The sequence below is a fragment of the Mus musculus genome, chromosome 16 (genome assembly GCF_000001635.26).
Source record: "Mus musculus strain C57BL/6J chromosome 16, GRCm38.p6 C57BL/6J".
Classification (NCBI taxonomy): Eukaryota; Metazoa; Chordata; class Mammalia; order Rodentia; family Muridae; genus Mus; species Mus musculus.
In genome coordinates this window covers 36818987-36843884 of record NC_000082.6, presented here as the reverse complement: position 1 = coordinate 36843884, position 24898 = coordinate 36818987, and the positions used below count along the sequence as shown (strand labels likewise).

General features: G+C 36.9%; 2 protein-coding genes across 17 annotated transcripts in view; one reads left to right on the top strand and one right to left on the bottom strand.

Moving 5' to 3' along the window:
* Iqcb1 (IQ calmodulin-binding motif containing 1) overlaps positions 1–15525 on the bottom strand; it is a 44360-nt gene extending 28835 nt beyond the window's left edge. For 2 of the 8 annotated variants that reach the window (XM_006522247.3, XM_030249154.1), the window contains exons 1-7: positions 15446–15525; positions 14812–14881; positions 12271–12383; positions 11894–12056; positions 8240–8369; positions 3922–4015; positions 427–526 (exon numbers count right to left, since the gene is read on the bottom strand). In XM_006522247.3, the coding sequence (XP_006522310.1) occupies positions 427–526; positions 3922–4015; positions 8240–8369; positions 11894–12056; positions 12271–12370 (587 nt within the window). In that variant the 5' untranslated portion in view covers positions 12371–12383; positions 14812–14881; positions 15446–15525. Of the gene's footprint in view, positions 1–426; positions 527–3921; positions 4016–8239; positions 8370–11893; positions 12057–12270; positions 14882–15392 lie in introns of all 8 variants that reach the window. The other 6 variants (XM_006522249.3, XM_006522250.4, XM_006522248.2 and 3 more) reach the window with 6 other exon arrangements.
* Positions 1–24898, top strand: part of Eaf2 (ELL associated factor 2) — an 82185-nt gene that overhangs the window by 31184 nt on the left and 26103 nt on the right. For 2 of the 9 annotated variants that reach the window (XR_003951743.1, XM_011245800.2), the window contains exons 1-2: positions 15566–15834; positions 19133–19227. The exons of 1 other annotated variant lie outside the window; for it this stretch is intronic. Coding sequence is in view for 3 of the 8 variants with exons in the window: in XM_011245800.2 (XP_011244102.1) it covers positions 15729–15834; positions 19133–19227 (201 nt within the window). In the remaining 5 variants the exon portion in view is untranslated. Of the gene's footprint in view, positions 1–15565; positions 15835–19132; positions 19228–24898 lie in introns of those variants that run through there. 6 more of the 9 variants (NM_134111.2, XM_006521684.4, XM_006521682.3 and 3 more) reach the window with 5 other exon arrangements.

Genomic DNA, 24898 nt, shown 5'->3' with positions numbered 1-24898 from the left:
TGTGGTCCATGAGACCTGATGAATAAACCCATATTCAAGTGAAAAAATGAGTAATTCCACTAAGTACATTCTTTCTGTTTGGATCCTAAGAATTACCTATTACTTCTTTTATGCTATTTTTTAGCATATACTATGATATTTAATTTGCTGCTTATTAAATATGTAAGTAAACATTTTTTACTGTGATCCCAATATTTTTCTTTAGGTGTCACAAAAATTCTCTTTCTAAGCCTGAAATTTTCTATAGCTTTTAGATTATAATTTGATAACAAATTTCTAATCTTTTATAGTATTTTATATTACCTTTTACTAAAAGTCAATCATAAGAGAACTTAAATTTCATGTATAAGTCATATGTAGTAGATTTTGACAAACTATCATAAAATTAGTAATGCTTCTGATTAAAAATTGTGTAAATTAAGTCACCTGTTGATCTGTAGTATATTCTGTAGCAGAGTCATGACTGAAGCTCCTATCTGAACATTGTCAGTTTGCAGCAAGTGTAAGAAATGATCACTCTGCAGTACTAAAAGAATAGAGAGAAAAAGAAATGTTAAAGATTTTATAATAACCTAAGTAAGGATTTGTCTTTTTTAAAATCAAATGAAAGTTTGATCATTTCTGCTAAACTTCTGGCATTGAATGCCCTATAATGAAGATTTTTATAGATGCAAGCAGTTTTAAATGGTCATAGTTAGAGTCATTCATTTTTATGAAGTTAGTTATAGTCAAATGGGCCATCTATAAATACCAAGCTAAAATTTTATTATTACTTCTTTTAAATTGAATATAACATCATCTAAATCTGAATCTTTTTTTCTACAAATGAGTTTCACTGAATAAAAAATTTTCCTAGGTTTATAATTTTTAGGCTCCATTAGCCAGTTACAAAAACTTGGTGTTTAATGTCTACATAAGTTGCTTAACCTCTGTCCTGATCAGTTTTGTGTCAACTTGACATAAGCTATAGAGGAGGGATCCTCAATTGAGAAAATGCCTCCACAGGATCAGGCTGTAGGGGCATTTTTAAAATTAGTAATTGATGTGGGATGGCTTAGTCTGTCATGGGTGAGGTCATTCCTGCTCTGGTGGTTTTAGCTTCTATAAGAAAGCAAGCTGAGTTAAGTCACATTGAACAAGCCAGTAAGTAGCAGCCCTCCATGACCTCTGCATTGGCTCCTGACTCCAGGTTCCTGCCCTTACTTCCTTCAATGATGAACATTGATATAGAAATATAAACCAAATAAACTCTTTCTTCTTCATGTAGTTTTTGGTCATGGTATTTCACCACAGCAATAGTAACCCTAACTAAGACAACCTCCCATAATCTTCATTTCATCATCTGTGAAATTAGAAATAAATAACTCTCTTAACAGGCAAAGGCATATGTTCTAGAAAATATTATGTTCCCAATAAATGTCAGTTTCTGTTCCTTACGTCAGTTGAGTGACAAGATTAATTAAAAATAAGGACAGATATGTTATAAGCTGGCCCGTGGAACACTACTGTAGCTTTCTATTTGTTTGTTCCCACACCAACACCTGTTCTTCAGTTATACTTATAGCCCAATTATCCATTACATATCATTTTATAATAGCATGGAAAAAACATAGTTCTGTTTTACATTGTTTCTCTAGTAGTTAAAAGTAAAATCCCTGTAATTACAATAAGTGTATTTTCTATTTGTGTCATACTCTTACTAATGACTCTGGAAATAGCCAGAAATTTACTAAAATCATATGGCATGTAGTTCATAAATTTTCCTTTTTCTTTGTTAGAAAAGGACCTATCAATTTTTAAATTTTTTTGTAATAGAAAATTTAAAGATACTTAAAACAGACAGGATAATGTAATGATTCCCCATGAGCAAGTCAATAAATTTTAACCATGAATAAATTCATGGCCAGACTTGTTTTATTTATACTCTCATCTGCTTTCATTGTAGGTTGAAACAAATCTAGGCCATCAGATTATTTTCTCCATAAACATTGCAACATAGCCTGGAAACAAGACTGACAAACAAAAAAGCAAAACCACTATATCCCTTAATGAAAATTATTTCTTAATTTCATCAAGAAGCCAGATAAGATTTCCAACCTATAAGTGGTTTGTGAATTTTTAAATTTGTTTCAATTAAGATTCTAGTAAGATTCATGAAACATGGTTATCTTTAAAAAAAAATCAATTATTCTTCCATTTTTACTTTTTCTGTAATTTATTCAGAAAACAAAACCATGTAAATTGTCCTCTAGCTTCTGCAGGTTTAATTCTGCCACTGTATTCCTGGAGTGTAATTTGTTTCTTTGCTTTCCTCAAACTTGGTAGTTGGCATTAGATGATTGAAATGATGGAGATTTGAAATTTTGGTTTTGAATTTTATCTGTGATATTATGATAATGATTGGGAGTGTTTAGCTGTCTCTTTTTAAAGCTGTTGACAGGAATAGGTAGCTAATTCCTATATCTGCTTATTCATGAGAGATTGCAAAATAGGTGCTACTCTTTCATGCCCTCTTCATTAATTTATGGAATCCTTTCACATAGAGGAAAATTTCATTGATGTATATGGTAGAATAAAAGTTAGATTTAGGTTAATTTTTATTCAAAAATAATGTATTCTCTGGCAGGCTTCAACAGCAACATTTGGTGTGTTAAACTTACTACACAACTTTTAGCTGGTATATTAAACTTTTAACTCAACTTTTCCTTATTTGGCTAGCAGAAGCCTTTTAAACGAAAATAAAAATTCCTCTCCTTATCTGTTGAGCCAGCTCACCAGTCCTAGTAGAGGCCTCTGTGTGTTGGCTTCTGAGTCCTTTTAATACTGGTAAAGTTTAATTGCTTCCTTTATATCTGGTATTTAAGACACTTCAAGTTCATTTGTATACACTTCCTATCCCAGGCCTACAGGTCAGTAACTTTCTTCATAGGTGTGAAACATTTTACATGGAAATATTATTAAAAATATTTTAATATATATATTTGGGTTTTTGCTCAGTAATTTTATAAACATTTAACAAATTTTTATAACTATATTATGGTTTCACATTAATCCTAGATATACTATCATTTTATTATAGTTCTTTTCAAAATGGAATATGGCATTTTAAAAAATGATTCAAGTATTCTCTTTCTCCTTTATATGCCTTTATATCAAGTCAAGTCTAACAGCCTTATATTTTTTGTTTAAAAAGTCTTTAAATTAGGAATTTGTAACAATGGTTGATATATATTATAGGAAAAAAGATAATACTTTAAATAAAAAAGTATTTAGTCACTCACTTAGCTAAATGGCTACAACTACCAAAAGTACTAGTTACACTAATATCAAAGAGGTAGCCTTTAGAAAGTGGTAAATGGTATAGATTACAATCCCTAGGAATGTGCTTTTATACTTAAAGAATTATGTGACTCTTTACATGCATGAATGATTCTGAAAGGATGTAGAATTAAAGATTCAAGTGTGAATATCTGGGGAAAAAAACCATGGTATAGCATTTATGTAATGTGAAAATTTTTTAAAGAGTAAGAATTGTGTCATGATTATCATAAAAGAGTACGGTTTTAGTCCTATGAAAACATAAAATTAATACATATTTATAATTTTCAATGTAAAACAATATTCAATGAAATAACTTTAAAGTTTGGTAAAATTTTATAACAGCTTGTCCTTTCAGATTATGAGTGAAACTCTATTTACTCTGTATATGGGGATTTCTCTAGAAATCTAAAGCTAAACTTGTAACACTAACTATAATTTTAAAAAATTACTTTCCTAAACAGTTCAAACTTAAATGAATCCATCTCTCAGATTTTCTAAACATAGAAGAAAGTTATATTTCAGGAATAGTTCCTTTAATTGGGCATTTATAAAGCAAATGCTGCATGACATTAGTTATATTAAGCAGTATTTCTTTCTTACCATTCTGTATCAGTTGAACATGACCTCCCAATAACCAGAAGAGAGAATCAGTCACAATTTGGAAAAAATGTAGTAATTTATCTTGCTCTTCACCCTTAATACAAAAGATAAAACCAATTTACTTTTCTAATCTACTTTTCTTAAGACTTCTCCAGAGTAGTCAGCAGCCTTGATTTCCAAATTCAATAGCTATTTATATATAAAGTACCTGATCTTCTGTGCTTTGTTTCTTCATTTGTGCAACCTGTGGTTTTAGTATATGAACTCTCCTAATTCATAGTAATTACCCAGACAAAACATAAACAAAGTAAGTAGCTTACGAATTACAGATGGATACACTAGAACTTAATGCTTGAAATGCATCAGAATGATTTGTGGAACTTTTAAACAACCTCTCTGCACATATCCAAATATACAGGATCTCAATTTCCAAAGCTAAAGCCCAGACACTTGTATTTTCACAGTCAGGTGAGTGACTTCATTATATAGCCAGGATTAAAAACCCTGATAATATGAAAATGTAAGCATGTTAGGCATTATTAATAGAATTTTCCAGTTCTAAGTATCTACTCTAATACTTTATGAGAGCAGAGAGCATGCGATTATAATTCATATTCTATTATAATTATAATGCCTATTATAATTCACTGTCTACAATTCTGATGTATAGTAAATGTTCCATTAATATATACCAAGTAAATAAACAATGTTTTTTGCTGAAACTAATCTTGTGAAAAGGTATTAATAGTGCCACAACAGGAGACAAAACAGATTACATTGACTATGTCTGTCATTTGCTGACTATTTAACTTTAATGTAAAGTTGTATAAACCAACTCAGATCCTGAATGTTTCTACTGTACCATAAAATTGATAGCAACAGTTAAAGCAAGCAAACAAAACACACATTAACTTAAATAACTTGTCTTTTCCTATAAAACCACCAAACGTAAAAAGTGTCACATTAAACTATGATTCCTTAGTCTAGTAAATTGCTTTTCTAATTTCATCCAAAGATACAACAAGACAGGTCACCATAATTTTTTGTTGTCAATATCAAAGAAAGACCCTGTATTTCTAGATGTCTATACTATACTTTAAAAGCCTGTTAGATGATGTCAATCATTAATTTATAACCCCTGACTTGTGTTAACAAAATTTGCCATTAAAACATTTCAAAGTTCTTGAATAGGTATTTTTCTCTTTTGATATGGATTCAAAAAACTATATGTAGCCTGGGCTAGAACATCTAATATATGTCCTACCATATTTTATACTACCCACAAATATCAAATTCTTAAAAATTTTCTTGAAAGCTTCCAAGTAGGCTAATGGCCACCAAAATTCCAGATGTAGAATATATGATCTCTGAGTTAAATCTTCTGCCAACAATATTTCTTATATTGTCCATATTGTTAAATTTCTCATTGAATTCCATTCGTTTTATTTTTAATATGTATGAGTGTTTTTCCATGCGTGTATATAAATGCGCATCACATCTAAGCGTTGCCTGAGGAGGCCAGAAGAGAAGGTCGTCAATTATAGGAGGTTGTGAGCTACCATATATATTTGTTTTGAATTTTGAGACAGGGTTTCATTACCTGGCTGACCTGGAATTCTAAACGGACTAGACTGGCCTCAAACTCCCAGAAATTGGCCTGTCTGACTCATGATCAAGAAATACTTCACTCATAAAAAGCCTCCTTTTAGCAAGGTGTAATGATGGGAATCTATGTTCCAGCAGTCAAAAGACTGAGGCAGGAAGAGTGTGAGTTTAACATTATTTGGGCTGCATAGTGAAGCTCTATCCTAGGAAAAAATGGGGGAAAAAAATCTATCTCAATTGGTCTTTCTATCTCTATTCTTTCCTATGCACATTACATTTCTGATTATATCATATACGTTAAGTAAACCTGTCTTGTGCTGATTTTCAGGTAATTCACTCAGTAGCCCAGGCTGGCTTGGGACTGAGCAGTCCTACTGAATCAACTTCCCAAGTCCTAAGGCCATGAGCCATTTCTAGTCTATAATTCTCTTAATGGCTAATTAGGAGTTGCTATAAACTATATGAGCTTGCAGTTTTCTCAATAGAATTGAGTTTATATGAATGTCAGAATAATGAGACAACTATTTACTAATTTCTTTAATATTCAAAATAAAACTATTCTTTTTTAAAGTAAAGGTTTACCATTATCATATATAATCATCCCATATGACATAAAATACCTTAAACTAAATATTACAAAATACCCATTGTTAAACTTTCTCTCATCTTTCCTCTTCTATTATCCCTAGCCTCTGGTAACCAGTTTTCAAGTCTCAACTTCTAGGAGATGAGCTTGTTTTAGATTCTATATGTCATTGAATTCATACAGTATGTGACTTTCTGGTGTGGCCTACTTCACTTACTGGCCTTCATTTCTTTCCATGGTGTTGCAAATGACAGAAATCTGCCCTTTTTATTTCATTATTTATGCACTGATTTCTGATATTTAGGTTATTACTATTTTTGACTATCGTAAATAGTGCTGCAATAAACATAGGAGTAAAGATGTTTTGATATTAATCTCACTCCTTTTAAATAAATATAATAAGTCCAACAGTGTGATTACTGCATATAAATGTTGTTTAGCTAACACACATATTAAAAAAAATAATTGAAAGAGTGGAATTAAGGAGGTAGAGAGATAGCTTAGTGGTTAAGATCACAGGCTGCTCTTTCAGGGGACCTGGGTTTGATTCCAATCACCTATATGGTAATTCATAATAAATGAAGATGAGAAGTCTTTGGTATTCAAATTGGAATCTGAATTCCCTGCGGGGCCATTCTACGCTAGCTTAATTCAACTAACTCAAAAAGAACTGAAGATGAGGAAATTCTCAACTTCTGGTCCTATTCCTACCCTCAGAGTTAGGACTGAGGACTGAGCACAAATACACTCAAGGTCTGACTGAGCACAGTGAGACAATCTTGATAATCACTTAAGGTCAGGTCAAGTTGGTTAGAGGAAGAATGGGCACCATAGATGGGAAACTGATAAGTTAGTTATATGATTGATTTAGTCATCTACAAGAATGGAAACAGAAGCTGCCAATACCATCCAACAGATAAAGGACATGACTACCTTAATAAGCAACAGTGCTAAGTAAATTCCTAATGACTTCTCATTAGGCAGGATTCTTTGCTTATACAGCATACGTAGTGTTCTACACTAAGAAATATGAAAATAGATCTAACAGGGTTGGACACTTAAGGATGGTAGAATACAAGGTCTTCAAAAGTTTGCTTCTCATAATGAAAAGGCCTTATTACAAATTCAAAGCATAGTATGGCATTTGCTGCTGTTCTAGGGTGTGTTCACAGATTACATTTTCAAAGTCTGATATACTGATGTGGCACTTCTTTACAGAAAGTAGACTAGATGCAGAACATTCCTGGATACTAGAATACTGATTTCCATACACAAGGCCTGGATTTTGCCCAACAGCTCCACAATCTGAAGATCTGAAATAGGTACTTGATAAGGCAAAGAATCATTTTCTCCATGATCTCCTCTTCCCTCTTCCCCTCCCAGCCTCTCTTTTTCTCTGTATACAAACATTACATAAAATATAAAGGTATCAAAACATTACATAGTTCCCTTAAAGTATGTAAAACTTTATGTGTCAAATAAAAAATAAAAGCTGCCGGGCGTGGTGGTGCACACCTTTATTCCCAGCACTTGGGAGGCAGAGACAGGTGGATTTCTGAGTTCGAGGCCAGCTTGGTCTAAAAAGTGAGTTCCAGGACAGCCAGGACTACACAGGGAACCCTGTCTCAATAAAACCAAAAAAATTAAAAAATAAATAAAATAAATAAAAGCTATGGTCTAACTAGCCTGAAGTGTCAGCAATTAAAAGTCTGAAACAGCTATTACAGTCTGGAATGAAGTTATGCCGTGGATATAAGTATATATGCATGTTTCCTCACATTAAGGGGTAAGACAAACTCTTTAAAAATCATACAGTATTCTTTAGCTAACATTTTCAATTTTTCTAATTTAGAGATTAATTTCTTGGTTGTAATTTTTAGCTTAAAGATGTTTAAATTCACTTCTCTACTTGTATGTTCAGCCAGATATGGCATATTTGAAAAATGACAGGGGATAACTTAGGAAGGGATAGATATGGCATACATCCTAGTAATCCCAGTGCTGAGGAGGTTGAAACAAAAGGACTGAAACTCTTGAGACCTGCAAAGCTATACACCGAATATGAAGCTAGCTTGGGCTATACAGTGAAAAAAAAATGAAAATTATTTGGCTATACAACACTTATACCTTAGTTGCATTGATGAAACATGTTTGTAACCTTCTCCCCAGGATAAGAAAATTTTCAGCAGCTGATGGAAGTAACTCCTTGTAAAATTCTTCTCCATCTTCTCCTGGCTCTAAGCCCACACAGCAATGGCTGAAATAAGAGTATAAGCTTGTATTAATCATAAATATCATTTGAATAGTCTAACTTCCATAGGCATTGTGCCTTAATGAGAACCTTAAGTGTCATTCTTTTGTTGACAAGCCAATTAAAAAGTTGCTAGAAAATTTCAGCTTTCTAAGGAACTAAGCTGTGAAATGGACCTCGCTTGCATTTAGTTCCAGGGTTCACAAATCCTGAAAACAAATATGCTGGTTCTTTAAGAAATGAAAGATAGACCTAGGTGATGGTATAGGTCTTTAAATCCCACAACCCTAGAAAGCAAACACAGGAGGATCTCTGTGAGTTCAAGGCAAGCCTGGTTTACATAATCAGTTCCAGATCAGCCAAGTTTACATAGTGAGACCCTGTCTCAAAAGAAAAAAAAGAGAGAGAGAGAGAGAGAGAGAGAGAGAGAGAGAGAGAGAGAGAGAGAGAGAGAGGTCAAGGGAAGGGAGAGCGAGGGAGGGGAGGAGGGAGGACAAAAGGGAGAGAGAGAAGGAAAGAGAACAAAAGAATATAAAAGATACTTGCTTTACAGTCAAGAAAAAATGAGAGAACTTTTCAGGGAATTGGCTACTATCACCCTAAAGGCAAAGAATACCTTGACTGTTTAATTCATGTTAATTTCTATTAACTGATATATTTTAGGATCTAATAGCTGAAAATATCTGGGGTGAGGTTAATCGTTAGGGAAGAAAGATAAGAAAATCAAACACTCTAGTTTCAAACTATTCCTCTTTCTTAAGACCCACAAATTATCTGTTTATTCTTATATCAGAAGGGAAAACAGTAAAAACATTAACCTATCTGTAGTAGGAACATTTTATAATACACAATAAAGAAGAAAAAGCCCTTTATAAGCAGATGCTGGAGAGGATGTGGAGAAGAGGAACACTCCTCCATTGCTGGTGGGATTTCAAGCTTGTACAACCATTCTGAAAATCAGTCTGGCAGTTCCTCAGAAAATTGGACATAGTACTACCGGAAGATCCAGCAATACCTTTCCTGAGCATATACCCAGAAGATGTTCCAACTGGTAATAAGGACACATGCTCCACTATGTTCATAGCAGCCTTATTTATAATAGCCAGAAGCTGGAAAGAACCCAGATGTCCCTCAACAGAGGAATGGATACAGAAAATGTGGTACATTTACACAATGGAGTACTACTCAGCTTTTAAAAACAATGAATTTATGAAATTCTTGTGCAAATGGATGTATCTGGAGGATATCATCCTGACTGAGGTAACCCAATCACAAAAGAAATCACTTGATATGCACTCACTGATAAGTGGATATTAGCCCAGAAATTAGAATACCCAAGATACAATTTGCAAAATACAAGAAAATCAAGAAGAAGGAAGACCAACGCATGGATACTTCATTCCTCCCTAGAATAGGGAACAAAATACCCATAGAAGGGGTTACAGAGACAAAGTTTGGAACTAAGACGAAAGGATGGACCATCCAGAGACTACCCTACCTGGGGATCCATCCCATAATCAGCCACCAAATGCAGACACTATTCCACATGCCAGCAAGATTTTGCTGAAAGGACCCTGCCTGATATAGCTGTCTCGTGTGAAGCTATGCCAGTGCCTGGCAAATACAAAAGTGGATGCTCACAGTCATCTATTGGATGGATCACAGGGCCCCCAATGGAGGAGCTAGAGAAAGCACCCAAGAAACTGAAGGGGTCTGCAACCCTATTGGTGGAACAACAATATGAACTAGCCAGTACCTCCAGAACTCGTTTCTCTAGCTGCATATGTAGCAGAAGATGGCCTAGTCGGCCATCATTGGGAAGAGAGGTCCCTTGGTCTAGCAAACTTTATATGCCCCAGTACAGGGGAACAGGGTCGGGGGAGGGTATAGGGGACTTTCTGGATAGCATTTGAAATGTAAAAGAAGAAAATATCTAATAAAAAATTGAAAAAAAGCCCTTTATAGAAAAATTATCTTCTTAAAATTATACATTAAAGCTAATCCCTGGATATGAGTTGATCATATTCAGAAATATCAATAATAAAAGTACTTATATAGTAGTCTTATACCAAAAAGAGCCTTCAACCCAAAAGTAGATATTAGTATGATAAGTAATCACTATTGACTAAATCTTTTCAACAAAATATGTACACACTGATAAACAATGACAATTACAAATTGAGCATGTTAAAAACCTCATTGGCGCCGGGCAGTGGTGGCACATGCCTTTAATCCCAGTACTTGGGAAGCAGGGGCAGGTGGATTTCTGAGTTCGAGGCCAGCCTGGTCTACAGAGTGAGTTCCAGGACAGCCTGGGCTACACAGAGAAACCCTGGCTCAAAAAACCAAAAACCAAAAACCAAAAAAACAAAACAAACAAACAAAAAAAAACCCCCCAAATCAAAAAACCTCATTGGCTAATACTTGCTATCACGAAGTTTTTACTTTCTTTTTAGTTCTTATACCTAATTACTCAGCATATCTATATGAAAGACAGCATTAATAAAAGTAATATTCAACCAATATTGTCATAAACTAGCATGTATCATCAAAACAAAAATATAAGCATTTATTTACTTATGTTTAATCAATATTGAAATAATCTTGAAAATTAAGTATAAAAAAGTACATAAATTTGTTAACCCTTTTTGTAACTGCATACTTTGAATTAGGCCTTTATGTAATAACAAAGTAGAATGAAGCAATTTAGAAAGTTAGGATCTAAGACAGAATAGTGTAAGTATGAAAAATATCTCTCCTGTGAGGATAGTTCATCTGAAATCAAATGGGGTGTGACTGGAGAAATGGCTCAGTAGGTAAGAGCACTTTCTACTCTTACAAAATACCAGAACTCAAATTCAGAACCCATACACTCTTCTGGTTTCTATGGGTACCTGTACTCATGTACACATACCCACATACAGACACTGACATATACACATAATGTAAAATAACAAATTTTATAAAATCAAATGCAAGTGAAGGAAGATTAACTCAGGTACTGAGAACACTTCATCATCACCTTTTAAAAAATCTTGATCTTTCTATTTTTAACATGGCAGTAGGAAAGTAAACACTGCTTCTAAATTTCATGTACAGGATTTGGGCTTCCTGATAAATATACAGTTTAAATAGCAATATCATTACAAATGAAATGAAGTTTCTATACTTGTTCTTCTACAGTTCTTTGCTATATACTTTCATTCTGTCACCTATTCATTGTGTTTGTATCAAGTACCACTGCTACTCAATCTCTACTGTTAAGTTTTCCAAGTACAGAGCTTTAATTTCTTCAAATATTTGAGTCAAAAAGAATACATTAGTTAAGTAGGACTCAAGTGGCAAACAAACGACATAATCATGTGTAAAGAAATCTTAGGACAATCAATTGCACCTGAAGTTACAAACAAGAGCATACAGTGTGAAAGATAAGTACAATCAAAACATATAGGAGATTCCTATTCTTAATAGAATGACAAAAAAATAATTATTGAAAATTAGAACAAGCTGATCTGTTTGCTTCATTTTACCTTAGTATCTGTGTAAGCTGGGAAATTGTAGACCAACCACCCTGGATTCGAGAAGAATCTTGACTGAGGACCAATAGACAATACTGAATGAGGTCATAACAATATATATCTTGTTTAACTTTCTTTAACTCTGAGCTTCCCAAAGGGGTGTTGTTTATTATTTCTAAGGAAAAAGAAAATAATATATACTTATTTTTGCTCAATTCATCCAAGAGATACTTGTATTTATATGTTGTGATCATTAAAAATATAGCAAAAAAGAGAATTTTATTCCACAGTGTTAAGGTTTCTCCAAACAAATTAAAATACTAACATTGTGTCATGACAGAACTAGTATTTACCTAATGTCTTTCCTAACTATAAAAGTATTTTCTTACCTTTTAACTTCAATAATATAACAGGAACATTTTGTTCAGGACTTTTTGCAACTTCAGCAGCTAAAGACAAGATCCTTGGGTCTGTACCGGCTGGCTTCATTTTTTTCTACCACCTATGCTTAAACATAATAATTTTTAAAAACTCAAATGTATTAAGAATCAGAAATTGTACCAGCTTCACATTTACTCTCTCTGTGCAACAATTCTAATATAGACTTCATACAGGAGAAACAGACTGTACAACGAGTTGATATGGCAGGCTTAACTACAGCCTTTTCTTCAAAGGTCATTTTACAAGACTGGCTGTTGGCTAGTATCTAGAATGTGGATTTCAGAAGGATTTTTATTGTTCTCTTATAAGCTTAGATCACTGTGCCAAATCTATTATAAATATAATGGTTGTGGTAAATAAACATGTTTTCCTTTTAGATTCTGAGAATTCTGGTATTTTCTTTGTCTGATTTTCAATACATAATAGATACCTGAGGCATTTTACCAAGAGGTTTATTTAGCTCACAGTTCTGGAAGTTCAAGGGCCTTATGTCAGGGCACTGGCTTCTGGTGAAAATTGTCTTGGCTTTCCCATATTACAGATGGTATGATAGCATGAATAGAAGATATATAGCACAAAAGACTTGAGAGAGACTAAGGAGGGGGGCAGGCCTTTTTATTAACAGTCTTCTCTTAAGGACTATCTAAACTCTTACAAAAACTTTATCAATTCTTTTGAGGGTGGTGAGCCCAATGATATCTTGATGGTTCCATTACCTCTTAGTATTGGCATAAAGAACCAATCTTTCAATACAAACCAGTAAAAATTCTGGTCACTGAGTGTCTGATAGGCATCTCTAATAGAAAATACTTCACAGGTATGGTCACAACTGTTTTCCTTAAGAAATTATGTATACTCTGTAATTCTACTAGAAGTGGGTCTTGGAAGACTGTGCTTGGTTTTCTGCGGATTGTATCCTATATGATCTTTTCACTTTACTGACTTTGCTTTACATATCTTCACTATAAAGTACAGCTACAAATAAGACAATGTATGTGTTGAATCCTGTGAGCCCGTCCACCTAATCACTGAACCTGGAGATGGTTTGGAAAACCCCACATACTAGACCTAAGAAATGTTATGAAATTATAACAAAATTTAAAATTACTTATAGTCTATCAATTCTAAAATTCAAAAATCCACACCTCAATTTTTTTTTACTAAAGCTTTTCTATATAAGTCTATATAGTTTTCTAGGTAGTTTTCTATAGTTTTTTACTAAAACTTTTCTTTATAACTTTTCTATATAAGTATTTGAAGCTCAATAGTATCATTAATATAAAACATATTTTAATTAATAAACATATTTATTATGAAGAACTGTGCTAAATGGGTTTTAATGCATTATTTTATCCTTTCAATGGGGTTATGAAATAGTTACCATAATCATCTTAAATGTGCAGTTAAGAAAAATAAAACTTAGCTGGACATAGTGGCACATGCCTTTAAATCTCAGCACTTGGGAAACAGAGGCAGGTGGATCTCTGTGAGTTCAAGACGGACCTCTATATAGTGAGTTTCAAGACAACCAGAACTATAGTGAGACCCTCTTCTTGAGTAAAATATAAATCATTAATAGACAAATCCACTGAAACTATTTTAAAGAAAGCCCAATAACATTCCTAGCATGTAGAAGATGTAAAACTTTCCAAGAGAATGCATGTTGTCTTACTCTTTCCGGTGTCTACATTATCCTGTTCTTTGTAAGAATTCATCAAAATATGCTTAAACATTCCCTTCACTGGTGGCCATTCTGATTGCAAATTACTTTATACAATATGGTAATAAAATCAATGTGAAAGTATACATCCACTCACTTGTGCCACTGAACAAATCCCTCTTGACATTAGATGGCCACAAAATCAACCACCTGGGTTTCTCTAAACCAGTGTTTTCATCTATGAACATAATAGCCATCCCTTGTCCCTAGACTTCAAAATTTATAAGGCATTCAGCAATGATTAAGTCTAAAAATATGAAAGTATTGCTGAACCCAAAATAATTATTTAGAGAGCATGTATTAACTCATTTAACCACCTCAACAATTCTAAGGAATGGCATTATTTTTTACATAGCTATTATTATTTCCCCAATTCTAATGATAAACACATTTGTTTGATTTGCTTGCACAAAAATCACATTGAGAGTATGAAGCTGACGTACAAGCCCAGAGATTCTGGCTTCAGAACCTTCGTGCATAAATACATTGAACAATCTCTCCTTGTATCTTTAAAGGGTAGAAGGCAAAAAATAATCCCTCATCCATCTGAAAAAAATAAATTGACAAACCTATTTAAGGTAGAAGTGCTGAAAGCATAGTCTGATGCCACAATTAACCTGAAGAATCACCTGAGGGGGCTCACTGTAGACTTTCTCTGAATAATCCTCCAATACAAAGCACGCTTTCTCCTACTTCATAACACTTCTGTGAGGTGGGGTGTGTGTGTGTGTGTGTGTGAAGGCAATTATCAATCAATTGACGCTCTTACCCTACTGCTAGACTGATCTCTGAGAAATCAAGAGTCCCAAGGCCGCGCTCTTCAGTGCTTCCAGGAATCACTACAGAAACAAATGCCAGAAACAAACGTACAGCAGTCAGTTACCCCTAACCCTAGGCTTCTCCGTCGCCTCCGGAAACGCCCCCTCCTCAGGTCCTAACCCCGGCGGGAAAAGCCTGTGTTTTTAAAGGGCTAATTAAAAAATAATAAATAAATAAATAAATAAATAAGAAAGAAAGAAAGAAGAAAAAATAAATAAATGAACGGCCCTTAAAGGTAACTGCGCGGCTTCCAGAGGTTTCCAGTCTGGTCACATCACCTGAGGGGGCGCGGCTGGGGTTCCAGACCCGCCTCAGAGCAGCTAGGCCTCAGGAGGCCCCAGGCCTGGGCCCGGCCGCCACCTCTCGTCAGGCGTCCGTTTCCACACCAAACCTGCGGGCCCGGCGCGGAGGAGGCCCACGCTCCCGTTACCAGGCCCCGCCAGGCAGTTCTGCCCTGGGTGTCTGGCGTCCTAGCTTCCCCGCCCCCCTAGGGCCTTTCCTCCATCCCAGCCGCCATCTCGGGTCTGTTACCTCATCTCTTTCCCCGCGTCCGTCCACCTCAGGGCCCGACCCGCACAGCGTACCTCAGCGAGGCGGTCTCCGCCGAGCTGTGTGCGTCGCGACGCGGGAAGGGGGCTAGGGGCGGGGATGGTGGCCAGGGGCGGGGCGGGGCCCTGGGGCGAGGGGCGGGGCAGGTGTCTCCAGACAGCCAATCAAGACTCGGGGCGCTCCAAGGGGCGGCCGCACGCGTCTGGAGGTGAAAGGAGCTGGTCCCGGGCACCGAACTCAAGCTCGCAGCCAGTGCAGCTGTTCCAGAGGCTGTGGCAGGGGACGGCGAAGGCCAAAAGCGGGAGGCAGGGGACGAGGATGAGTGGACCAGCGGGACTTGCATACCTGGACCGTCGCGAGCGGGTTCTCAAGCTAGGCGAAAGTTTCGAGAAGCAGCCGCGCTGTGCCTTCCACACCGTGCGCTGTGAGTGCAGACTGTACCCCGGGTTCCTTCTGGGATGGGAGGGTGGTATGGAGACAGACTCCTCCGGATTCTGTAATTCTGTCCCCGCCGCTCTTTGCTCCCCGGGAGACCAGATGGCACAGTGATCCACTACCCAGTTGCCAGCCTCTGTGCAGGCACCTGGCGTCCCACAGTGTAGGAGAACCCTGGAAGGGTTTAAGTGAGACTGACAGACCTGAGAGGAAGTTTTGTGGGACGATCTGCACGGGTGGCTGTGGAGACTAGCGTGACAAGTGGATGGTGCAGAGTTTGAAAAGGTGACAGACAGATGGAACAAAGGACCGAATGCAGGGCAAAAGTGATGTGGAGAGGCCACAAGGACATTTCTTCCCCATTCTGGCTGATGAGGGTTCCCATTTAGTTTGTTCTTGGGAAGAGATTGTCAGCTGTCTCAATCGTTTGTATCTCTTTCCATCTCAGATTTCATGGTCAACTAAGTAATTACTGATTATCAAAAATTGAAAGATTTTTTTATCTAGTTTCTTTACTTTAAAAATCTACCTCCTAATGATTTCTACCCTTTGGTGTTTTGTTCTCTGGGATCTATTTTAATAGGTTATCTCTAATATTGTTGAAAAAGAGGTTATAATGAGCCTTTTCGTTTTAGTAATTAAATGAGATGCCAGCACGAAAAATATAACTTAATTTTGTATGTAAAACTTCTTTTTTGCATAATAGGCCACAGAATTCTAGCGCATAAGGGAAAGGTCACTGAGTTGTGACCTCTGTGTGTGTGTGTGTGTGTGTGTGTGTGAAATTGTAGATTTTTTTTCACATCTCTTTTGCAGCCCAGCTCTTCTTTACTGTCTGCTTGTCCTACATTCTCCACCATTCTGTCCTTTTCCTTACAAGGTTTATATTCTGAAAAACACTCATTTAAAACTCAGTCTTCAAAGTTTAAGTTGTAGACAATTCATCTATAATAACTCAGAGTAAATGTAGGAAGAACCAATGGGTTTAACCTTCCATTGATTATATTTAAGCTTTATAAAAAGGCTGCATTAAGCAAAAATATCATGTTTTGGTGGAATAAATGGGAGAAGTTTACCAACAGAACTTCAGTAGTGCTCCTTGTTTATTTTGCTCTGGGTTACCATCCAGAGTTCCCCACAATGAATCAGTGAGTGTTGTGCAGCCATAGTCTCTCTCCCTCTCTCCCTCCCTCTCTCTCTCCCTCTCTCTCTCTCTCCCTCTCTCCTTCTCTCCCTCCCTCCCTCCCTCCCTCCCTCCCTCCCCTCCCTCCCCCTCTCTCTCTCTGTCTCTCTGTCTCTCCCCTTTCCAAAAGCAAGGTACTGTTCTTAACTGACCTCTCAATGCCCCTTTCCCAAGTACTATGTCCTTTTCCTCTTCCTTCTTCTCAGGCATGCAGTGATCTTTTGTTTTTCAGTACAAAGTTTAAAGTTACAAAAAAGTTATTTAGTGATAGATATGTTTATTTTTTTTATGTGTATGTGTGGGCCTGAGTCTATATATGCACATCATATTATGCAGTGCCCTCAGAGACCGCAAGAGAGCCTCAAGTCCCTTGTAAGTGGAGTTAACCGTGGCTATCAGTGACCTGATGCTGGTGCTGAGAAGGACCCAAGTTCTCTGTAAGAACAGCCAGTGGTGCTCTTAACTTCTGAAACATCTCTCCAGTCCCTCGATGTATATATATTTTACAGCTTAGATATGCATTCTCTTCCTACAGATGCAAATCCAAAATTAAATGAATGAAATACAGCTTTTGAAAAGTGCCTTGCAGGTGTTCCTAAGACTTTTATTTATGGGTTCTTTACAGGATTAATTACAGCGTTAGAACTCAAACCCAGGGCTTTGTGCATACTAGTCAAGTGCTCTATCGCTGAGCTACATCCCGGCTTTACAAAAGTTCTTAAGATGTTGAAAACATATTTTCCAAATTAGAGTCGGATAATCGAGCCACAAGAATGACAATAAACAAGCATATGCCAAAAGACAAAGCATAATCACAAGCACAGTAAACAAGCTTAGACTCCACCCTTAGTCCTGCAGAAGACTTAAAAAAATACTGTCTCCCCCCCCCCCCGCCCCACCCTATCCAATTAAGTATAATATTACACAGAATCCTTTTAGGTTTATTTGAACAGGTTCATTTCCAGTGTCCCCTCAGTCTCAAGAACTCGTAAGGAATGGAAACTATATCATATAGTATTTGACATTTATGCAGAGCAGGTGGACCTAATTTAAACCACTCAAGCCAATGCTATTTGAGATTAAGTATTGTTTTGTCTCATATATGGGATAAATCTTGCCTATCTTTTATACGAATGCTTCAGATAAGCCTGTATGTGAACCCTGAACTTCACCAAACCTGTGTGTAACGTGACTTTGGGAACAGTCTCTAAGCTTTCAACCACAGTATTCATAGGTGAAAATGGTAATATCTACCTTTTTGGATTCTTTCCTAGAGAGGTTGTGGTAACATAAAAAAGAATCTAACATGGTATTTAGAACATGGTAAAGAATAAATAATAGCCACCATTAGTTTTTATGAGTTCTATTCAATTATGTACGAGGAGTACTGATGCATGCAACTTGCTTAAATGTAACAATGACAACTTTTAGCAACAAAGATTCACTGCAGAGATCTTCAATAACTCATTAGAGTTAATTTTGGATTTGGGCTACCACCAGCATTATAATTTATATCTATGTAAGAGTTAATAATTAGTAAATCTCCTGTTTCAGTGACATCATTTGTTATTGTCACAGGATGAGCTAATAAGTAGTGACGACAGAAAGGTCTTCTATTCAAGTGGGTCCACCCACCAAGAGTAGTCAAGTGTTACTGGGAGTAAATATCAGAAAACATGCTAGTTTAAACTAGGATTGGATGATGTTGATGCTTACGGTTCCCTGACCAGTGTGGACCTTGGCATCCCTTCCTTGCTCTGATGGATTGTACTCTTTAAACAGTGCCCCAAGGGACTTAACAATTAAGGAAGGGACTTGCTACTTTTCCAGAGGGTCTGGATCTGGTTCTAACTACCCAACATGGCACTTATATCTATCTCTAACCCCAGTGCCAGAGGATCCATTGGTCTCTTCTGGCCTCCTTGGGCTCCAGCGCGTGCATACAAGGAAACAAAACATGCATACACATACAATAAAAGTAGTTAAAACAAAACTACCCAGTGAGTCAAAATAATCCTCTTAGCTGCTTCTGTCACTCTCTGTTCACAGTCATGAGTAATACATTGTCTATCTTATAAACATTGATATTTATATCTATTTTTAGATGACTTCAAACCTGCTTCTATTGATACTTCTTGTGAAGGAAATCTTGAGGTTGGCAAAGGTGAACAGGTGACAATAACTCTTCCAAATATAGAAGTAAGTAGTTCTCTATATGAAGATGAAAGAGGTCTGTTCTAAAGGATTTCCACTAAATATCAATGAAAATATTTATACCATTCATATAATGATGGTTGGTTAAAATGATGAATATTATACAGAGGAAGCAAAATCAACTTTGGCTGAAACAATTTTAAAGTACTTTAATTCATTTAATGGTTTCAAGGAATATCATAGCCAATGACTTGAAAGTGATTACAGGGATAATGATTATAGAATTATAGAATTCCTATTTTAAGTACATCTTTTATGCAAATTCTTGGAACAAATACTTGTTTGGGCCTTCTAGTTTTTTTTTTTTTAATTTTGGAGTATTTGCAAATATGTAATAAATATCTTGTGGATAGATCCTATAAGTGAAATACAAAATTTATTTATTTTTCCATATGCTGTATATACTTAGCCAAAAGATTATTTTATGCATTACTCACAATAACTCAGTAGATGAAACAATTTACAGTATAGAGTTCTCCACTTGTGCTGTTATGTTTGAGCTGAAAAGATGCACACTTTGTAGCATTTCAGACTTTTGAATTGTGAATTCGGGATGCTCACTCTGCTGTTTAGGAGCTGGACTCTTCAGATTCAGCTTCTAGGCTCTGGACCCCTTACCCAAACACTTTCTCTGTTTTTAGGTTTTTCCAAGTGTATCCAAATACTGCAACCAATATTACTTTCATAAAATACAAGTTTTCTTAATTCAGTCCTTGAGCTAGAAATTTCCTATTATCTAGAGTTTTCTTTTGCTTTTCTTTAATAGTGACTTCATCCGTTATAGAAAAAGTTATAGAAAAAAACAACTCCATAACTTTGTGTAACATATTTTTTTAAATGCACTTTTTTGAGACACCTTGCCTTTAATTTTTTGGGAATAGTTTGCGGTTGGCCACTTTACAGTGTCTTACATATATCAGTAAGCTAGCTTGTCGTGGTTAGAGGTATAGCAGTTTTTATCTTCTAGTCTGCTCTCTTTTTCTTAGTTTGTAATTCAGTACCACTTACTGAGACCCCACCACTATATCAGATGGAGTCAGTTGCTGCTTCTGAAGGTTTTCTTAAGGTAGAGCTTTGTATGTGTGTGGGAGTTCGTATTGAATATTTCTCATCTGTTTCCTTAGGAACTGAAGAAAATGAAAAATCAATTGACTATGAGATGTCATGGATAAACTAGCTTTTCAAATCCTCTATTATGATTCTGGTGTTTTTATGCCATTTGGAAATTTATTTGGACGCATCAAACCTTATTTGTTCTATAGTGCCTATTAAGGAGCAAACTGAATGAGCCATTCAATTTTATTTTTATTTTTATACTATTTGAAAACAAGTTTTTACTATAAGTAGTTATACTGTCCACCCCCTTTCTTGCCTCCAGCCCCTCCTTGGCTTCCTTCACTCAAATTCCTCTCATGTCCTCCCATCCCTAGACACTCAAAGGAATGCAGCCACTTCATTATAAAAGTGACTGAAAGGCTTTAAGTTCACAGTGGGGACCACTGTTGCGTAGTTTCAGGCTGTGGTAGTCTTAGCCAGTGATGGTTAGTTTGCACCAGGATTCCAACTGGGCCGTCCTTGCCATACATAATATCTGTTTTTCAAGTTACAAACGTCCCGTTTCATCCCTTCTATTGCTTTGCTATGGCATCTCTTCTATATATTGATAAATTATTTTGCTCACTTTTATCCTGCCTAGTGAAGAGTTATAATCTACCACATTGGATCATGTTCTCAATAGAAATCATCTTATGCAAATGACTGTCGGGTGAGGTCTATATTTTCAAACCTATGGCTTATAAATATCTGAAATGTAAAAACAAAACCCAAAACAATGGAAGGAAGTAACCACCACCTTTCAGTTGGCTCGAGACACCTCCACAAGCATCTGCACTCACGTGCACAAACCTATACACACTCATAATTAAAAAATTAAATTATTAGTCGGGCAGTGGTAGCACACGCCCTTAATCCCAGCACTCAGGAAGCAGAGGCAGGTAGAACTCTGTGAGTTCAAGGCCAGCCTGGTCTACTTAAAGGGAGTTCCAGGACAGCCAGGGCTACACAGAGAAACCCTATCTTGAAGAAAAAAAAAATAGATAAATAGATAAAATAACATTTAAAAAAATAAGAATAGCTTTGATTTCTGATAGGGTTTGTATATGTGTGTGTGTTAATAAGGTAGATTTTAAAATCCATTTATTTTCTTTCTCTATTACCAAATAGAATAAACAAATAAAAATGAAATCTGTAGACCAGTTAAATACTATGGACTTATAAGTTTTGTAAATATTTTTTAAAATATTAAATACTAATGATAAACATCTATTGGATGTGGTGTGGCTGGTCTCACACACTGTGCTTAGTGATTTTTATGTATTAATTTCATCAACTCTCTACAACAATGACTAGGAGCTTACTCCTATTGCCCCAAGTACAAAACTAATAGATGACAGTCAGGACTTTACCCCTGTGGGATGTGTGGTTCACCATCTTATCCAAGAGCATACTCGTTCACATTGCTCACTCCATGCCAGGCATCGACTCCAGGACTTTAATGTTCATCATCTGGAAAAGTAGATATTGTCACTCCAGTTTCAACTAGAAGGAAGAGGCCCAGAGAGGGGCAATCTCTCTCCTATAATTAACTGGCAGAACAGGTCCTCTGTGTTCTAAAATCCTATTGTTTGGCCATGTCACTAATTTATTCCGTCCCAGGGATCATATCTGCTCATGCCCATTTGCAGTAGAGTTGCCTAGCAAGCAACTGTGAGGGTCCTTGCTTTTTTCATAAACCATCTGACACCTTCTCTAACGGGCCTTGGTTGGGTAGCTGTTCTCCTTTGTTTGCCTCAGGCAAGTGGGGGGTGGGGTGGGGCGGGGCCTGCTCTTCTCCAGTGCTTCCTTCTGAACATCTGCAAGTTTCAAGTTCTCTGAGTCACCTTTCACACAGAGGGGAGGGGCTAGGAGGACAGAGAGGAATGTGGAGTCCTAAGAGGCTCTCTGAGCTCTTTCCTGTCCAGCCTGTTTCAGTTTTGTTTAAGGAGAGTGCACGTTGTACCTGTACACTTAGCAAACAAGCACAGATACCACTAATGTTAAAGGTGGACTAACAGACAAAATGTTCCTTCTGAGACTTCTGATATGCTGTAGATGAAGTTGAACTACAATAATATTTTTTAAAGATTTAATTTAATTTTAAAAAATGATGTGTATTTGTGTGTGTGTGTGTGTGTGTGTGTGTGTGTGTGTGTGTGTGTTTATACACTTAAATGGAGGTATTAGTGGAGGCCAAAAGAGACCATTGGGTCACCTGGAGCTGAAATCATAGGCAGTTGTGAACCCCCAACAAGGGAGATAGGAACTGTACTTTGGTCCTCTGTGAGACCAGTATGTGCTCTTAACTAAGGAGCTATCTTTCCAGCTCCATAAGTAAACAAATTCGAAGGCAGAATTGAGATCCTCTTTAGAAGATACTACAAATCCAAAAACATACAAAACCAAAAATTCCAACTCTTCTCTCTAGCTTTGTCAAGAAAGGGAAGATCTCAATTTGTCTCTTTTATGGGGGGGAGGAGAAACTCCTCAATGAGATCTTCTGCCTTCTGTACCATGACATGCAGGTGTGGGTGAGCTATTTCCGAGACAGGAATGACATAACTGTGGAACACGAGTAAACCTTTGGGAAACTGCTGGACAGATAACTGAACATGTGAGACTTAAGGGTGATGACTGTGTGTCTGATGTGGCAGAGCAGCTGAGGCATCAGACATCAGACAGGCTAAAGACGATAACCACAGATACCCCCAAAACAGAGTTGCTCTCTTAACCAAGTAGGTGAAGGGGTATGCAGAAAAGAAAAGCATGAGTGAGATTTTATTTCTTCTAATCCAGATTCCCTCTCAGATTTCCTCTTATTCCAAGAAACAACCCCTGAAATAAGAGATATCAAGTTACAAAGTTTGCTCTTAAGTCCCATTTTGATATGAAGGAAGAGTATTTGAGGTCCAAAATGACAGCTATTTCTACTTAGCACTGCTTTATTGTATACATGTAACATGGGCACATGCTACATATAAATACAGATTATTCAATTATAAGTAAACTTTGCCCAACATATCACAATATTATAAAGTTCACACTCAAATATATGTGTCACCCATGTTCTATTGAAAGAAATTCAATTTAAACTCAGATCATTTGAGAAAATGGGGCCTTGCTATCGTCATTCCAAATCTTCGTTCATGGCTGTGACACATGCTGATGGAAAGAGACACGGGAGTTAGAATCTGGATACCAGCGATAAAAGTCTTGCTCCACTCTGTGAGGCTTCGAGCAGAGTTGTCTTCCCTCACAATGCAGAATCTTTCCTGATAAGCTGAGGGTAAGAGTGTCTACAGGGGCTGTGGAAAAGCACGCACGAAGTAACAGAAACAAAAGAGCCTTTGTAAAGATGGAATCCAATCATGGAGCTGGAGACTCATAGGTCACCTTAGAGAACTGATGTTTTGTCTTCTGTATAATGGGGAATGACAGAAGTTTATGTAGAGAGAGGATTGAAATTATTTCCTTGGCTTCTCCCAAAGTTTCCTTCTCCATCTGAGCTACCTAGTTTCCAGGACTTTAATCTCCGGTCCACTATTCTGCACCTATTCGATTCTAGAAGTAGAACAAGAAGGAGGTTGTCGGCAAGTAGTGACAGATTCCTCAGAGGTGGTGGGCCCATGGAGGCAGTTAGGTTGGATTGGGGTAACTAAACACTTGACTATTTCATTCTTTTGCACACCTAGCCATATCTCCATGTCAGAGACGTTAAAAGTCATACATCTAGAATCAGACTTCCCACGTTTAAATCTCCCTTTGCCCCCTTTGGTGTGAACTTGGGCAAATTATAAAGTCTTTTGTGCCTCATTTTTTTTTCATATAAAGATAACAATTGTCTCATAAGGTTGTTAAAACGATTAAATGAATTAGCACGAGTAAAGTATGTAAAACAGACCACAATCCACAGCTACATAATAATGTTATGCTTATTGGCATTTTTAAAAGCGTTTTTTGCTGTTTCCACATTGACTTGGAGTGGCTTAGAAGACACTGTTAGGAGAGATGGCTGGCTCAGGGGCGTTGCTGTGCACGCCTGGCAACCTGATTCAGTCCTTGGGACCAAGGGAAAGGGAAAGGACATAAATGACCACAGATGTACAATGGCATGCCTCTCTCTCTCTCTCTCTCTCTCTCTCTCTCTCACACACACACACACACACACACAGATACACACACATTAATAGATAAAAAAATTACAAAAGAAGACTCTAGGGGAGATTATCAGAGGGCAGAATCTTCCCAAGTGACCCATGTCACCACTGATGGTGAAGCTCCTCCCAGTGTACCCCTCACTGATGCCTTCTTGTCCTTGTCTTCTCTGTATTATTTGTGCCCATCCCCATGGTCTTTAGAGCCTCACGTGCTACCTTCTGAGGCACAGCATCTTTCTCAGTGTCAGTTCCATGTAGTGAAGGCCCCTTATTTCAGCTGATAGCAAAAACTGAGTCTTTGGTCGTTGTCCTCACTAAGCCTCTGCCAGAGACTGGTGTTCTTCTCATGGTGACACATGGCCCTGAGCAGGACCTGCCCTCAGTCTTCTTCTCATGGTGACACA